The 18,266-nt window shown below is 31.1% G+C and overlaps 3 protein-coding genes across 4 annotated transcripts; all 3 read right to left on the bottom strand.

Annotated features, from left to right (window-relative positions):
- Nucleotides 1-568: 568 nt before the first annotated feature.
- On the bottom strand, nt 569-4,491 carry LOC107900445 (phosphoinositide phospholipase C 2-like). The gene is made up of 9 exons (NM_001326886.1): nt 4,079-4,491; nt 2,930-3,126; nt 2,550-2,685; nt 2,236-2,469; nt 1,910-2,133; nt 1,690-1,807; nt 1,411-1,554; nt 1,231-1,317; nt 569-1,130 (listed from the first exon to the last, which is right to left on the bottom strand). The coding sequence occupies exons 1-9, from the start codon at nt 4,373-4,375 to the stop codon at nt 831-833; spliced, it is 1,737 nt and encodes a 578-aa protein (NP_001313815.1). The 5' UTR covers nt 4,376-4,491; the 3' UTR covers nt 569-830.
- A 2,337-nt stretch (nt 4,492-6,828) lies between these two features.
- On the bottom strand, nt 6,829-10,644 carry LOC107900444 (phosphoinositide phospholipase C 6). 2 transcript variants are annotated; one of them, XM_016826045.2, is made up of 9 exons: nt 10,067-10,644; nt 9,685-9,875; nt 9,461-9,596; nt 9,161-9,379; nt 8,867-9,072; nt 8,608-8,725; nt 8,324-8,473; nt 8,098-8,184; nt 6,829-7,415 (listed from the first exon to the last, which is right to left on the bottom strand). In XM_016826045.2, the coding sequence occupies exons 1-9, from the start codon at nt 10,490-10,492 to the stop codon at nt 7,122-7,124; spliced, it is 1,827 nt and encodes a 608-aa protein (XP_016681534.1). In that variant the 5' UTR covers nt 10,493-10,644; the 3' UTR covers nt 6,829-7,121. The 2 variants fall into 2 exon arrangements, with proteins under 2 accessions (XP_016681534.1, XP_016681535.1); XM_016826046.2 differs by having other exon boundaries at nt 9,197-9,379.
- A 2,486-nt stretch (nt 10,645-13,130) lies between these two features.
- LOC121218578 (protein EARLY FLOWERING 4) lies at nt 13,131-13,821 on the bottom strand. Its single transcript, XM_041096014.1, has one exon. The coding sequence runs from the start codon at nt 13,624-13,626 to the stop codon at nt 13,288-13,290; it is 339 nt and encodes a 112-aa protein (XP_040951948.1). The 5' UTR covers nt 13,627-13,821; the 3' UTR covers nt 13,131-13,287.
- Between the last annotated feature and the right edge of the window lie 4,445 nt (nt 13,822-18,266).

Below are 18,266 nucleotides of genomic sequence, written 5' to 3'. Positions count from 1 at the left end.
TATTTACCCAAACAAATTTATGCTAAGGGTATTCTAGTCATTTTAGTTTTTTTCATTATGCTATTACACCTCTATTCCATTCAACCAAACACAACAATACTATTACGCCTCTATTCCATTGCATTCAACCAAACAATTGATTTGCTATTACGCATCTATTCTAATACAGCGAACCAAACGTGCTGCAAAATGCTATCCAAAATATAGTAAAATGGGTTTTGTGGTAATTTTACCCATAGTATACCAGATAAGAGCCAAAAACAAATCAAGTAATTTGACTCGAAATTGAAATGTGGATGGTAAATTTGCTCCATAACAAAAATAAGAGTCTGTTAAGTACCTTTTCTGTTATTTGCAATTATAAATTTGATAATATATTTACATATTTAGTTTTTATTAGTTTTATATTTAATTTATAATAAAACAATAAACTAATATAATTGACATATTCAGGTAAAATTACTCTATAACAAGTTTATGTACGTCAGTACGAGGTATATGTGATCACTTATAACTGTCACCAATTTTTAAACAGTAGCATGCAATAAATTCGAAAAGCATTCAAATACGGGGATTATTTCATTTGCTAATTAAACAATAAACGGTAAGATTCGGAGACATAATTACAAACATGGCTAATTACACACGGCAATGATAGAAGCAATCCGAGAAAAAGAAGGAAAAAATTAAAAATATCGCACCCAAGTCCGTGTAATATAAACAAGCAGCAAACATGTAACGTATACGGTAAAACTGCACACAAGCTCACATCCCGTCAAACAGATTGAAGGTTGGTTTGGAAGTATGGACCAGAACTCAACGTCGGGTGCCTATGGGTCGAAGAATTCAAAGCGCATGAGGAGCTTTACAGAGCTGTATTTCTCGCCCTTGCGGCTGTTGAGGGGAACTGCTCGGATACCACTTCTTAGCTCCGAAATTGGTAGGCATGTTTGGCCTCCAAAGTCATCCTTTTCAGACATGTCGTATTCATGCACTTCTACCCGAAGTAGAGCCAGTTCTGGGACAGTTAGACAGAACTCGAATTCCTCGTTCCAACAAGGCACCCAATTGTCTTCTAATGTCTTTGTTTTCTTCATCACTGAATCGAACGGAACTCCAGCAATCCCCACCTGGGCACAAATTAATCAAATTTCAAGATGAATATTGTTATTTTTACACTGACCGGGTTCTACCAGAGGTATTGCCGGATATGTAGGTTTATTAACTTACCCTTGCATAAAAGTCCGGAGGAGAATACGCATCAAAATGAGTGTGATGAAAATCATAATACCACCCTTCGCCCATATACATAGTTACCTTCCGAAAACAAGATCGAGAAATTAGCACTCGGAGTTTAAAAAAAAAAAAAAGCCAAAGAACTCAGATCTTATGGGCATAAAAGACACTAACCTTCAAAATTTTTTTAACCGGTAACTTGACATTTGGATCAAAGACTTTGTTAGGATTCAATAGGAAATCGGGTTTTTTCAAGTATCCGCATCCCCCGTTGGCTTTGAACATTCCATGCATCAACCATAAAGATCTTCCATAACCCTTTTACATGCCAACAAGAAAGTAACCAAATCTTAGGATTCACAGAAGCATACTAACATACATCAACTTAAGTGAGCATTCGTCTAATTCCACTCTAATATTTGAGCAAGTCTAGGATAATCAACAGCATTTGACCTGCATATTAAATGCGACCATTTGAGCTCCATGCATCCATCCGATTAATGGGTTGTAATTGGAAGAGTCGACACGTGTACCCCTCGGATATACCCTAAGAATATTCCGCTGTGTAAACCTATAGCAGTACAAACAACAGAAAAAGGGAAATTTATATATAGATATAATCGAAAAACAAATAACAATTAGTATGTAATTTGCCAAATTGTTTACGAAATACCTGACAATTTCTTTTCCGTGAGTAATCGCAGCATTTTCAAGTTGTTGCTCACTCATGCTAAGACGTCTTACTTTATCGGGATCCACCCTTAGACACTCTTCTAATCCTCCCTTTGGCTTTCCGGCATGAATAGCAATTAAACGTTTATATTCCGGTGCTAAAGCATGTTGTGACTTATCTCCATCGTCATCGAGATCTTCCTCATCTTCTTCACCCAAGTCATTCTGTCATAAAAGATTAAATGGGGTAAGTGAATTGTAAACTTTACTGGTACAGCTAGTAGTCTCGATTTGAAGTATTAAGATCACACTCAGGATCTTAGAGACCTTGTAATCGTCTTTGAGAAGGTCCGGAACTTCTTTTCCCCAAGCTTCTTCATCACTAGCCTTAACCCTCTCTGGATCGTTCTCATTTTCCTTAACTTCTTTGGCCTCAAGGTATTCCTTTGGAGGTTTAGTAGATATGATTATGCGTCCTTTCAATGATTCTGGAGACGGGAATTCCTTCAGGCATTCCGAGCCAGGTGAAAACAGGATGTCTCCAAAGGTTTGAGTCACCATCTAGAAGTTAGCCACAGAAGCGTAAATTATGGTAACACTAGCCATTTAAATTTCCCATCAATAAGCTCCAAGAGACTCACCTCAGCAACTTTAGCCTGAAGATCTGGGGTAAGATGATCTTCTAGTGTTATAACAACCGGGTATTCTGACGCAACAAAAGCATACTCCTTAATAGACCTCAAACACTTGATGAGTTCCACAGGAGTAGTCAAAGTCCTACACGAAGAAAATTATTCATTTTCCTCTTGAACCAAAATTGCTAATTTTAAAACATTAAAAACAATTAGCTACAGTCGAGGGAGCTCACATGGTTAGTCGAATTAGTCATGTTTTTTCATCATAGAACAAGCCCGAGATACCAGCTCAGGTGAATGAGCAAACCGTTATAATGAAATTACGAGTTCGGTAAACTATTTATTATCATTTCACAAAATGATTTGCAGTTTAAGAATATATATACCTTCCATGAAGAACATCGACATCATCTTTCGTGGAATTTGGCCATATATCTAATTCTATCACTCTCACACCTCTCTTAAGTGCATTTATGATTGGGACATCGCTGCAGTCACTACTGAGTTGATTCCCAGTAAGATAGGAATTGTGACCGGTATGTATGAAATAATGTGACAAAGGAGCATTCATATCATGGTGGACCTGAATACAAAGAAATGAATACGACATAAACGACAATAGCACAAAAGTATAGAAAATCGAAGAATTTGTTTTGTGAACCAAATTACAAATTGAATGGTGAATAGGGGTATCACGAAAACTCGGATGGGAACAACAATCCTAAATTCATTTCCTTCATTGAGACAAGTTCAAAAGCATGTAACGGTATATTTTAACTAGAAGTAAAAGCATTTTCCGAGAAATCGGGGCATTTTCAATGGTATGAAAGCAACAAAGCAATTCAGCCAATATACACTAATTACTGAGCTGAAAATAAGTAATTAGTTTCATTGAAATCCCATACAAAGATACCGAATTTTCCTACTCAAAGGTGAAACCCAAATAGGAAATATAAACTCAAATATCATATATCCAAGACTTCCTTTTTATCCCAAATTTTCTCAGCAACCAAACACAAACATTCAATACCAATTAAATTACAAAAAAGGAAAACTAAACCCTAAAAACAATATCAAAATTGGAAAGAAAAGAGTATAAATTATAGGATTAATCGAGTTTAAGTGAAGTATGATAATCTAGCTAGCTTGTGCAGCTCGATTTTTATTTCGAATCAAGCTTGAGCTCTAAAGTAAAACTCGATTGAGCTTGATCCAAGCTTCTAATTTGAGTCAAACTCGAGCTTTTTACAGCTTGTGTTCATCTAAATTACAATTTACAGCCCTAACTCAAAAGTAGAAGGATAAGAAGAAAAGTTCCCAATTTAAGTTCAGCTGAGTTTATTGCAGAAAACCCAAATAGGAAGTAAACTCAAAGATCACATAGTACTTAAATAATTCCAATTTTCTCCCAAAATTTCCTAGCAACCAAACAAAAACATAATAATCTAAAGTGGAACCAAACCAATCAACATTTCAACCACAACTAAACAACAAAAAAGAGAAAAAAAAAGTTGTTTTTTTAAGAAAGAAATTACCCCAAGAGAAGCCAGAGGAGGATTGATATCAGCAAAGAGATACTTAAAAAAGCCTTCAAGATTTAGACCCTTTCTATGAAAATGCTTAACACTATCAACAATTTTCTGAGCATCTTCTCTGGTAGCCTTATCTTCTTTCTGGAATTCAACTAAGAACCTGTGGAGTGCATCAATGGACATCATCCCATTCTCAGAGTACTGCTCAAACACCCGCTTGATCTCCTCTGGTGCCTCTGACACTGCAACCCTAAACCTCCTCCTGAAGCAAAAGCACACCCTGTATGTTTGTTTCGACATTGGGTTTCCCCTAAAATTCCCAGAAAACAACCTGCAAATCTGCACTGTCTGGATTTTAAGTTCCTAAACTGCCAAGGTTGTTCTTGTTGTTATGCTTATCATCTTTCCCTTTTTTTTTCCCAGAAAAGTAGGATGAGACATGTTGGGTCCCACAGACAGTCTTAATTCGTGGACCCCAGTGGACAGTTGGCATCGCCATGGTTACTTACGTTTATATGATTTCACGATTTGTCGTCTTTAAGCTTTATCTCTTAGTATTTCATAAGTCCAATGAGATAAGTTATGTGAGATTTTAGGTTAATTTCACAAGAAACCCTTGTCTTATTATTAAAAATTTAAATTAGTTCTCAAACTTTAAAACATTTTAATTGAATTCTCATTGTATTAATAGTGTATCAATCGGGTTCTTATGTCAATCTAATCATAAGCTTGGGCGTTAAACACCAGCTCGGGTCTAACATGGAGCATATTTAAGATATATGAATTAAATTTACACAATCGTGTACACTTATTGTATGGACAACTTAGATTTGACGTGTTAAAAAATAATTAACCTTCCTAAATTTTATTAACCCTATTTATTTTTTAATATGTTAGATCTGAATTGTTCATGTAATAGTCGATAGGTACATATACTTATAATTTGATCCAAATGTTCTAAATATGATTCACATCATATCCAAATAAAATATTTGATTGGTTTAGTATTAATATATTTGGGATTCAATATCATATCCAAATTCAAACAACCATAACTTTAAGTCTCTACATTTCATACATTTGAAATTTAGTCCTCCTACTTTTATTTTTAAGAATTTAATCCCTCTACTTTTTAGATTTAAAAATTTACTTTCAAATTATATATAACCAAATAACAATATAATTAAAAAGTTAACAATATTAACTATTTGAACTAGGTAATAACATTATAAAAATATAGGGACCAGACTATGTTAGAAATTAAAATATAGATTAAATATCAAATTTCACCATATTAAAAGGACTAAAAATGAAAATAAACCATTTTTATAAATCAAAAAGAGTGTGGTGATGTGTGCCACGTGTCAGCGTGACTTTATATATATCGTAGGTATAGAGATTGTGTTTGTCCTTTTATTTATAATTTATTTATGGACGGATTCTGTTATTTTTATCGCTGGCTGAGGTATACCGTTTGGCTTTTTTTTCAACAGTGTGAAAGACGCGTCTTTCTTTTTAAGTGTAAAAGACGTGTTTTATTCGTTTTATTAATCAATGTATTTTTTTAACATAAATTTTATTATATGTCCTTAATCTTTTTAATATAATATCTAAATCCATAGCTTCTCTCTAACTTGACCTGTTTATGAGTTGGGTTATTCGTTCAGAAGCAAAAGTCAACTTGAAATTTGAAAAGATTTGAATAAAAATATTAGGTTCGAAAAATAAACTTAAACAAAAAAAAATTAGGTCTGTTTAAAATATGGGTTGAGCTCGAGTTTGAACATTCAAGGTCCGAGTTTGACCTGACCTAGCCCGTTTTTAAGTTTATTATACTTTATATTATGTTATTTTTATATATTTTATAATTTAGAATACATTAAAAAAATAAAAATATACTAAATATATAATACTATCTAATATAAACATTAAAATAATATTAAGATGGCTATATAAAAACTTTCAATAAATAAAAAATGTATAAAATTTTATTAAATATTAAAATAAAATCATATAAATATTTTTAAAAAAATTAAAAAAATCATATAGGTGAGCCTAAAATAGGCTTGGGTTAATCTTTTGTAAATATAAATTAATTTGGATAAAATTTTAGACTCATATTTCAGGTTGGACAAAATATCATACTTAGGCCTGACCCGACTTATGAGCACTTCTAGCTCAAACCTTTAAATAAAAGGATAATACTTCAACACACTCAAACCCACATTCTCCTACATTGACAACAATATCGATATCAATTGAGTTAAGACAATAGACTTAATTAATAAATTTTTAATATCCCTATTTATTATCTGCTATATATATATTCTTCTTTGTTTCTGTCAAAGAATATTTTGGATCTTTCATGAACTGGAACTATCTGGAAAGCTTTGGAGGTTGATTAATCTTATGAATTGATAACTTTCCAAGTTTAAAAAAAATGTTTTTTTATTTAAATGAAGGGTAAATTACTAAATTAGTTCATAATATGCTCAAACTTCAAAACCACATCCAACTTTCTAGTACTCATAAAATATAACATAAACGCTATGTGTAATGAATAATATTTTAATGCTTTAGTTTGACCTATCCTATTTCTATTACATTCTTAACGTGCAAAACATTAAAAATCAATAAAATCCCTTCATGATTCATGACTCAAATTTGGAATTAGACAAATGAGAACAGAAAATAATCTTCAATTTCCTTTTTATTTCAAAAGATTGAAAGTACAAGGACTAAAATTGAACAAATTGAAAAGTAAAAGGATTGAAATTAATCAAATTAAAATACATGGACTAAATCCATAACTTTTGTAAAGTACAAGGACTAATAACAGAATATAGCCAAATAATTACAATTGAAAGAAGAGTGGCGTGTAAAGTTTCTCATCATTGCTTCAAAGGAGAGCAAAAGAAACATGGACATTTTAACATTTGATAACTTTTTTGCATATACATATATATTTATATGTATGTATATGCATTCTCTTCATTGTGGTACAGAGGGTTAAGGTTAATGAATTAATTGATAATGCTACACTATTTTATACAAACTCAAACCTCATTAGCAGCCTTACATTTTTGTGTTTAACTCCCTTCTTGTCATGCAGAGGGACGGACCGGAACCCGGTTCTTAACTCCGGTACCGGCAAACATGTTTGGCCGCCAAAGTCGTCCTTCTCCGATATGTCGTATTCGCGTACTTCAATCCGAAGCAGTGCTAGTTCCGGAACAGTTAAGGGAAAAGAGAATTCTTCATCCCATACTGGACACCAATCATCTTCAATTATCTTGGTTTTCTTTTTAGCTTCATCTGCTGGCACTCCCACAATGAATATCTGCCATTATTAATGTTATATAATCATCATTTATGTCTCATAAAATTGAGGGACCATACTCAATTTCGGGTATAATTTTGTTATAATATTTCCCATTACCAACCCGAAATCCGAATATAACCTAGACTACCGACCTGCGGCCCACACATTAGGGGCTAGCGAGGAGGGATCGCAACCCTAGTTCACATGTCCCTAGGTGTTCACAAGTAGAGGGTGCAAAGTCAAGCGAGTAAACCAGCTAACACGTGTTAAGTCTAGAACAGCATATGTGTTGGCATGCATGGAACCTACCTAGGACATCACTTCGATGAACAGTAACCATGCTTTATAAATACCCGATTCTCCTCACCTTGAAGACATACAACAAAAACACTAAACAAATTTCAAGGCTTTATTATGTCTTTAGAAGATCATATCCAAATATGCAATGAATACGGAAACTTTAAGAAAAAAAGAAGAACCCTAGCAACATAGTTTGCAACTCATTCCCTGTGGCTCGTGTTCAACATTGTGTCCAATACGTATTCATACATAGATATAATGACATAATCTTCTAAAAACCCTTTAAATAAATAAAGTTTTCAAAAAATTTTATTATATTTCATTGAACACATACTCATAACTGAAACTCGTATTTACATCCGAGTAAGATAGGGTAAGTGGGCTAAAATGGTTGTCAAACCTTTGTATAGAAGTCTGGAGGAGAGTATGCATCAAAATGTGTGTGCTTAAAGTCCAAGCGCCATCCATCCCCCATATATATTTTCACCTGTTAAGTTACAGAAAAAAAATCATAACAATATTTGAGTATATTCAGATATATTCGAATAAAGATATAGAGATGAGGCGTTGATGATATTCGTATTAGGAATATACAGTATCCGAATCCAAGTAACAGAATATTTTACCTTTAACGTTTTCTGCACAGGCAAGAGTGTTGCTTTGGGATCAAACAACTCGTCAGCTGATCGAGTCAAAATATCAGGTTTTATCACATAACCACATCCTCCGTTGGCTCTAAACATGCCATGCATCAACCACAGTGATTTTCCATACCCCTGATAAAAACAACATTCATACCTAGTTATTACAAATGTTTTACAATTTACACTGTCATCATCAAAGATTAAAACATATCCGATCTATGTATTCATATCCAACACTTATAACCAAATCCAAATAACAAGCTAACCTGCATGTTAAATGCAACCATTTGAGCTCCGTGCATCCATCCGATAGTTGGTTTGTAATTTGATGAGGTAAAACGAGTACCCTTTGGATAGACTCGTAGGATATTCCTCTGTGTAAACCTGAAAGTGTTCGGAATTATTAATATACGCTCAACTTTTAAATTCTATTTGAAGAATTATATCTTCATACTCATTTGAAAATGTACCGGACATGGATATTTCAACAAAAAAACGAAGAAAGGAATGTCGATATTTAGGTACCTTACAATATCAAGTCCATGAGAACCGGCAAGTTTTTCAAGCTGATGTTCACTCAAACTAAGACGTCGAACCGGATCAGTAACTTCTTTTAATGCGGTCTTTAAGGAACCCTTTGGCTTTCCTGCATGTATGGTTATTAAGCGCTTGTATCCTGATACCCCGGCTTGCAATGATTTAAAGTCTTCATCTTCTTGATCACTCTCACTCTGCAATGCCATTCATATTAACTAATGTTATCTCATTATCTGAATTCAAATCTGTATTTGTAGATGCATATCCTAATCGAACACTTACACTAGAATTCGAATAACATAGTAAATTTCTGCTTACTGCGTCTGAGTCATCCTTTGGGGATGATTCGTCTTCGGAGGCGTCCTTCGACCTGACCTCTAGATATTCTTTTGGTGGTTTCGTTGAAATCATGATTCGGTATTTCAATGATTCCGGTGAAGGGAACTCGGTTAAGTCAGATTCGGGATAGTACAACATAGTTTCGAACGTTTGAGTGATCATCTACAAAAATATATGATTGAAATCATTTCCGATCATCGTAGAAAAATAGAAAACTCGAAAGGGAAAAAATGGAAGACTAACATCTGCAGCTTTAGCTTGCAATTCTGGAGTAAGATGATCTTCCAATGTAATAATAACTGGATAAGGGGAACTAACAAAAGCATACTCTTTAATGGATGTCAAACATTGGATAAATGACACCGGAGTTGTCAAGGTCCTATAATTTCATACACAAGAAGATACTGTTTATGATTCTGGTAGACCTATTCAAAGATCTGATTATGATTAACTCAAGCTTACATTACCTTCCATGAAGGACAAGAATTTCATCTTTAGAGGGCCAAAGATCAAGTTCGATAACTCGAACACCATTTTGCAAAGCCTTGATAATTGGAACCTCACTACAATCACTGCTGAGTTGATTCCCAGTTAGATAGGAATTATGCCCTGTATATATGAAATAATGCGACAATGGTGCACTCATATCATGGTGTACCTGCAAAATGACATTTCATTTATCACACCTTTAAACCTATTAAATCAACAAACAACTTAAGGAATTTTGTATATTTGAAGGGTTTTTAAAGAATCATGTTTTCATTCACACAATTCGTCGAACACAAAACTTCAACAAACAAAAAATGGAAACAACAAAGATCCATGATTGGGAGAAAGAAAAAAGATGACCTGAGTACGAATGGGGCCATTGAGATCATCGGAAAGCAAAAAATGAAAGAAATCTTCAACATTGAGGGTGTGTCTGGCGAATTTGGTGATATGGTGTCTCCTGTTCACAACCTGTTCAATGATATTCTGAGCATCTTCGAGTCGGGTGCTAACCTCACACTGGTGGACCGACATGAACCGTCTAAGTTGCTCGGGGGTCATATGTGTGGAACCTTCATCGGTGAATAAAGAAAAGGCCTTGTTGACGTCAGAAGGTGGCTCCACTTCATTGATCTTGAACTTCCTGTTGAAGAAGCTGAACATCTTGTAATTGTAGCTTCCACTTTCAAGGCTACTTGACTTCTTCTCCCTTTCCTTTTCCTTCCCCATTCCTTTGTTTTTGTCGTTGGATGTTACTCCTTTCTGGGATTTTTTACTCTTTTTCATGAAGGAAGATTCAATGAAGAGACTTGAGAGAGATTAAGAGTTTTTTTTTTTTTAATTTTTAATTTTATTATTTATTTTCCCAGGTCCTTGGAAAATGCAGCATTTCAAGCTGGATCGTTCGAGCTTAACGTTCTCTGTTTCCTCTTGTAGCAAATAACGAGAATCGGACATTGTTTTATAATAGCGCCATATTTTTCTTGTTTTTGTTTTACTTTTTTTTACGGGTAATAATTTTCATATTAACTTTGATACGTTAATTTAGTTTTACCTGTATTTCATTTTTTTTATTGTTTTATGGTTTAAATGTTGTTGATTCCTAAATCGAGTCACTTTGTAAAATTTGTATGATTGAATCGAGATTAATTTAAAAATAATTGTAATATTAAAAAGGGAAACCTACGAAAACAATTTGCTGTATTAATTGGCATAAGAAGAAATTCTGAAATCTGTATGGTATAAAGGTCATTGAGCTTAAATTCAAAAGCAACAAACAGACTTTAATTTGGACTACTGTAGACCAAGATATAAATAATTTAGTGATTGCTATTCAAGTGGACAATTTTACTAAAATTACATAAATAGTAAAGTTGAAATTAATGTTGCATATAGGCATACAATACTAAAAGCAATAAATTCTCGCATAATTACATGTACATAAAGGACGAAAAGGAAAAATAATAGAAAAGTTCTAATGTTAAGAAATTGGTGCAAACGATGCATTTATTAATAAATAAGAGAAGTTCAAATGTATTGTCGAGATACTAAGTGAGTGCTTGTTATAAAATGAATTAAGAGAGTCTCAAATGATTGATAAATAGAAGGAATAAACTATTTTTTATAAGAGTAAAGGATTTTATAAACTATGTTATCTTTGATCGAATAACATGTTATATTATGTGGACTTGATGTATAATGAATTGGATAAGTTAAATTTTAATTTCTGGACAACGATTTAAGTGAAAAATGTTGAAAAGTGGAAAGGAGCACGTCGCGACGATCATTCAATTTAGTAAAGTCAGCAAGTGACATCGTAATGTGAAAACTCGATGTTGCGACATCACCCTAAAATTTTGCAAATTTTGAATTTCAATCCCAATTCGATCTTAGATTGTGTAGAAAGCTATTATAAATCATATATGACTCAGAAATAAATATGAAACATATAGACTCAAATTTAATTATGCCTTAAAATGAATTGAATTAGATTATAATTGCTCTAGCAACAATTATAGCATCTTGGTCTCTAGACTCACGTCCTCCTGCATTGACAACAACATCTATGCCAATCGAGCTTACGCTCAACCGGCTCTTTTGCCGGTACTTTACGACATTGTATATGCAAATAATTATATTTATTCAATATATACATAACTTGATGTATTTATTTCTTTAACAATGTATTTAATTAAATCAAAATTAGAGTTTCATAAATACATTTGGACTACAATCAAAATTTCATGTGTATAATTATACAAAATCAAAATTTATATCTCAAATAGCATCTAAATTCAACCAGATCCAACATAAAAAATTAACCCGTCTCACCCGAAATCTAATTTCAAAAAGGGGGAAAAAAAAACCACTCCCATTGGATTAGATCAAAATCCCATTTATTACAGATTTGTTTTTCTCTATATTATTATTCAATACATGTTTAATCACCATTCACAAGTTGATTTTTATATTTAATAAGTGATGATCGTTATATTGAATATTAATGGACGTGAATCTTAACACAAAATTTAAAATATCCGAAATTCAAAATACATAAAAGATAATTTAAAAATATTCGTAGTAAATACACACTCGTATACGATCCTCATACCAAAACGTTAGTAAAGATGGAAGCTTAATCTACAAGCAAAACTATTCATCTAGAAAAAGAAGCATTCTTCAGTTACATAGCCATCATTAAGACAGCAAATCGATTTGACTGACCATACAAAAAGGTACATAAAATCCAACATTATCTCCAACATGTTCCAGCAAAATCTCAGTATCTACAACCTCCTTCACTTTCTCAAACATGTTTAAGCAAATCTGAATTTAAAATCCAGCATTTACAATTCCTTTCACTGTCTCAAACATGTTTAAACAAATTTCAAATAACATCCAAATCCCAAAAGGATAGTATGAAACATGGATTTTATCATTTTCCAATAGTTTAATGTCACGTCAGAAAATTTATCCTGAATTTCAGAATTTTTATTTACATTTTCTTTTTCAGGATAAAAATATTGATATGTCATTAAACTGTTGGCGAAGGGATATAGATGATGTGGCATCTTAATGCATCCTTTATACCAAAAATACCACAAAGTCCAACATTATCTCAAATATGACAATAACTCAATAAGCACTCTCCCCATATATCCTCACCTTAAAACACACACACACACACAAAAGCAAGTAATTTACATGGACCAACAGCTTCAAACAAAATCACAATAAATACCTAAAAACATTCATTTTTATTTAAGGAGATACTAAAAAAGCTTAAGAATTTTTCTTTTTTTTTTAATTTGTTTTTTGTTCAATAAAAATTCAGCCCTCCATCATAGAATCAATCCCCATTCTTGGATTCTTCATCATTGTGTTGATTTCAAAATCCACAAAGTCAAATATTATCTCAAACATGTTTCAAACAAGACAGTGTCCATTCCCATAGATCATCAACTTAGAACACAAAACACAAGCAACAAAAAAACATAGTAAATAACTAAGAAAATACTAAGAACTTAAGGGGTTTTTTTTTTTTTTTTTGCTCAACCAAAATTCATCCTTCTCTCATGGAATCAATCACTATTCTTGGGTTGCTCATCATCATTGTGAAAGGCGGTGGAGAAATTTGAAGACAAATCAGAGTAAAGAGAGACAACCTTGGAGATGTTCCCGTTGAGTTCTTGAATAAGTGCAACGTTTTCGACCATGTTGTGGGGGATCTTCGACTGATGGTTGTCGTTGACCTGTTGGATCAACACACGGTTCCGGTCTAAAACCGACTGAACTTGCTTGAAACTTTGATCAAATGATGCCCAAATTTCAGGGTCTCCATTCACATCCTCTGAATCTTGTTTCGCTTGCTGTTTCAGTTTCTTCTTGTTACTGCTGCTGTTTGTTGGGGTGATCGCCATGGTTTTCGATTCTTAAAAAGAAGAACTGTCTTTGGTCTTTTTACATGTAAGGAAAATGGCGATTAGACCATTTTTTTGAGGTTTCAGAGTTGAGTTTGTTGCAGAGATAGAAGAGGGGAGTTTTGGGGTATAAATTTCTTCAAGCATAGGAAAGCGGTGGAGTTTGGGAAAAAGAAATGTTTAATTTCACGCGCGACCAGAGCGAGTGTGAAGAATATATTTATTTTTTACGGATAACAATATAAACCGCCATACTGTCACGTGCGTTAAAATATCTTTCCTAAATGGTATAAGCTGTTCGCTCAGTTAGATTTTTGTATTACTATCGTTTTTGTTGATACTTACCAAATAAATTTTGAAACTAAAGTTTAACTTTTTTTTTTATTAAATTTTACTATTCAATTTTAACTTAAATTAAATTTAATAAAAATACTTTAAATATTTTATTTAAATAATTAAAAATAATTAATTAACATATTATTAATTATGAATTATGAATTATTAACAAAAATTGTTATTTATAAAAAATAAAGTATTCTTTTTTATATTTTTAAAAATTTTCAAGTCTTTTTACCATTAAATAAAAATTTGAAGTTAATTTATAATTTTTAATAATTTTTTTTTGTATTCATCATGTCTTTTTCATAGTCTATGTTTAGTGTACGCGTTGTCTCTTCCAATAATGCTATCTCTAAATTTTGAACTTTGGCTCTATCCATGGGGATTTTTAATAATTTTATAAAGTAGCTTAATGTTTACTATTAAAATAAAAACATTTGAAATAATATTTTTCCATTAAATTTTGTTTTTAAATAATTAAAATCAATATCTAATGGTAAAATTTTCTTTAAAAAATTAAATTTGGTGGTAAAATGAATTAAAATTCAAATTTTAGTGGCTAATTTCGATCACATAAAAGTTGAAGGATAAAATTTTTGAAGTATAATGACTAACATCAATCAAAATAAAATATAATGGCAAATTTCAATATTCACTTATAGTATGGTGGTAAATTTACATCATAACCCAAAAAAAATTGTCTTCTTATGATAAAATTAAGCAATCTTTTCTATTATTTGAAAATAAAAATTATTTTTTTTTCAAATAATTTTAAGAGCATAATTTTACTCTCACAAGAATTTGATATGGAATATTGAGGTAGAGGACTAAAATGAATAAAATGGGAAATGATATGAAATACTTAAATTATGATATGTGATATGAAAATTATATTGAAATATATCTTATAATATGTAATATGTAATATATAATATGTAATATGTGTTTGATGATGAAATGGGGTTGTGATTGTGAATTTGACCGAAAAACAATATATGTACTAAATTGCAAAATATTATTATGCAATAGAACAATATAAAAAGTATGAAATGCATATGTGACCGAATACATGGAATGAATATGCGAGCAAGATGATTATAGGTATGGAAATGTTTACATATATATATTTGATGCCCATGTAAACTTAGTAAAAGGTTAGGATATGATTGGCATGCCAATGCAGGCTTGTAAATATGTGTTTGTACGGAGATCATTACATGTTATACCAAGATCTATCATTTGTTGCGGATCATCGAGTATAATCTGGTGTGGTGGAAGGATGTATTAGCATATGAAAATGCATTTGATGCCTCCAAGCTTTGTACTTCGGTACCTTAATGTGTTGTAGTTTAAGCTCCTACAAGCTATCTGGTGTGGTGTAGTTTACCCAATATCAGAGTCCATTTTATTAGGGTCTCATTAGGTGTAACATCCTAATTAGAATTTGAAAAACTTGAATATGTAAAGAAATAGTTTGACAATAGAATATGATACCGAAATAAATATAAATAAGTTGATAGACTCCAAAAAAAAAAGAGTTTGGATGGTATGAAAGCAAGATAAATAATATGATTACCATGGAATATGAATAGTATAAAGTTAATTGCATATAAAGATGTTTGATAGTGTTAGCTAATATTGACAAATGGTAATTGTCAAATGGTATGTATAGGTTATTTGCCTTGCAAATATTGACAAATGCATTAGTTATTTGTCATATTTATATACTCCATCGTATCTATGATGTGATATTGTTAGATTGGTATATTATAATTTGGCTAAATTGTGTAATGGTGTTATACATGATCATTGTAAATATTTACATTATCTTGAATCATGAAGGTACCACTGAGATTTATCGCTCAGCGTACAGTTTTGTTTTCTTCATGTACAAGTTTAGGTATTTCTTGAAGCCTTGGGACTTAAAGTCAGCATATAGACTACCGTTTACGACTCAATAAAATTTGTAAATTGTATTTCATTTTAGTTTTATAGCATGTACCTAGGGACTTGGTTAAATGTTTCTAAATGGTTAAGTTGTATATGATGTAGTCTCATGTTAATGTTTAAAGATTGTGTCTGAATGTACTCATCTAGTTGCTTTGAGTTCTAAGTTAAAGGTCATGTTTGGTATGGAATTTTGATGGTTTTTAGACATGTAATGTTTGAAATTTAGCCTTGAAAATCAATGTTTAAACAATACTAATTTAGGCACAATTTGATTTGATGGCATAGTAATAGATATAAAGGTTTTCAAGTCATTTTAAACTTGTATTAAGTTGATTTTGGAAGTAACAGGTTGTCACGTTGCGATGACAAACCCTAGCGTTGCAACAAGGAACAGGGCAAAATTCTCGTGGCAAAGCTGTTGCTCCAAGGTCATGACGAGCACAACATAGAGAGTTGCATCAAGACGAAGAATTCCCGACGTCGCAATGTCAACCCAAATTTTTGAAATCCTTATAATTAGTCATATTATGTCCCTGAGTTAGTAAAAGAACTTTCATAAACTCGTATAAGACTCGAAAATGATTATGCATCATTTTATACACGGTCTTCGTTATACTTGAACACTTAAACACTTGACAATTTGTAATTAAATATAATTTGATTGTAGTTACTTCAATAACAAATGTGACACCTTATAACTCAAACCTAACGATCGGATCAGTTAACAAGGTGTTACATCAATAAAAAATTATTTTCCTATTTCAAAAGCAATATTTCATATCATCACGTTTATTTTTTTTCATAATTTTGCAATACTTTACTATATTTTAATACTTATATACAAGGTTTAATATCTCTTTTAGCCCCTATATTATAATTGAATTATCACTTTAGTACATGCACTATTTTTTAATCAATTTAGCCCTTGTACTTCTTTTTTCATCAGTTTAGCTCCTATCCTTTCATTTTGTAATTCTTGTTTCCCAAATCCAATTTTTTGTTTATAAAAATGTTAAGCCAACCAATGACACACTACTACGTGTTAAGACAAAAACTAAAAAAGACTTAAATTTTTTTGAAAAATCTAAAAAATTTAAAATTCATTAAAAAACCCAAAATCTTAAGACTTACAGAATTAAAAAATAACCAAAAAAATCATAATTTATTTTTGAAAATTATAAAAAATATTTTAAAAAGTTATAAGTATGAGAAACTCATAAAAAATTAAAAATTTTCATAAAATGTAAAAAAGAATTGTTTGGAATTTTTGGTTTTTTTATAAAATTTTAGAAATTTATGGCATGTTCTGCAAATTTTTAGGGTTGTTTTGTATTTTTTTAAAAAAAATTATATATTTTTAAGGAATTTGAGATTGAATGGGAAATTTTTTTAATAAAAAATATAGATTGAGTAACAGGTATACAGAATGAAAGTTTAGGTGTCAAACTAATAAAATAAATATTATAAGTATAAAAGTGATAAACTAAATAGCAAAAAGTATTAAACCTAGATGCAATATTACAAATATATGATATTCCAAATAAGTAAAATAAAAAAACTATTTAAAATATATATTGCAGCATAACTGTTGTTAGAAGAATACACCAGATCTGATATCAAATGTAGATAAAACCACGCGCCAAACATGAGACTGGTTATAAGGCTCATAACAAATATCTTACGGCGTACTTCAATTAAAAAGTGGAAAAGTCCCCCTTTTTTATACCCAAAATATCTCCCAATAATAATATAGCTCCCTCTTGCTTTAGTTTTATGTACATTTAAAATTGGTATAGTAATTTGTTTGACTCTTCAATTTTATTTAAAAGAAAAAAAGTATTTTAAGTTTTTGCTTTTAACCCTTAAATTTATATTATTTGTTAAATTACTCTCAAAATGTATAAAAAAATTAATCTGTTAATTTTATTAACATAACATCCATGTATGTCTATGTCAACAATTAATTATTTTATTTTTTTTAAATTCAAAAAATTTAAAATTTATTAAAATTTTTAAAAATTTAAAATCCATTTAATAACACAAATTATAATAATAGTCTATAATTTTTAATTTTTTAAAAAATAATTAATTATTAATGTAACCTACATGTAAATTATCATGTCAACAAAGTTAACATTAACTTTTCCAACCATCTCAAAAAACTGACCAACTTGGAAATCAATCCAAACCAAATATTTGGACATTCTATGAAATACAAGTTAAAAAATTACAATTACCCAAAATCGAACCAAATTTTATTTTTTTATTTAATATATATAATTAATTTTATTTTTTCGTGATATAAAAATAAATATTTTATATTTAAAATTGTAAAAATAATTTAAAGTTCT

The sequence above is a fragment of the Gossypium hirsutum genome, chromosome D06 (assembly GCF_007990345.1).
Source record: "Gossypium hirsutum isolate 1008001.06 chromosome D06, Gossypium_hirsutum_v2.1, whole genome shotgun sequence".
NCBI classification, from domain to species: Eukaryota; Viridiplantae; Streptophyta; class Magnoliopsida; order Malvales; family Malvaceae; genus Gossypium; species Gossypium hirsutum.
This window is presented reverse-complemented; position numbering and strand designations above follow the sequence as displayed.

Coding starts and splice junctions, on each gene's coding strand:
- LOC121218578 (XM_041096014.1), bottom strand. CDS start 13,626: ATGGCGATCACCCCAACAAACAGCAGCAGTAACAAGAAGAAACTGAAA.
- LOC107900445 (NM_001326886.1), bottom strand. CDS start 4,375: ATGTCGAAACAAACATACAGGGTGTGCTTTTGCTTCAGGAGGAGGTTT. Junction 2,134..2,235: donor TTCTCAAAGACGATTACAAG/GTCTCTAAGATC, acceptor CTTTTATGACAG/AATGACTTGGGTGAAGAAGA. Junction 1,131..1,230: donor CTCCGGACTTTTATGCAAGG/GTAAGTTAATAA, acceptor ATTTGTGCCCAG/GTGGGGATTGCTGGAGTTCC.
- LOC107900444 (XM_016826045.2), bottom strand. CDS start 10,492: ATGAAAAAGAGTAAAAAATCCCAGAAAGGAGTAACATCCAACGACAAA. Junction 9,073..9,160: donor TATGTTATTCGAATTCTAGT/GTAAGTGTTCGA, acceptor ATGGCATTGCAG/AGTGAGAGTGATCAAGAAGA. Junction 8,726..8,866: donor CATGGACTTGATATTGTAAG/GTACCTAAATAT, acceptor GAACACTTTCAG/GTTTACACAGAGGAATATCC.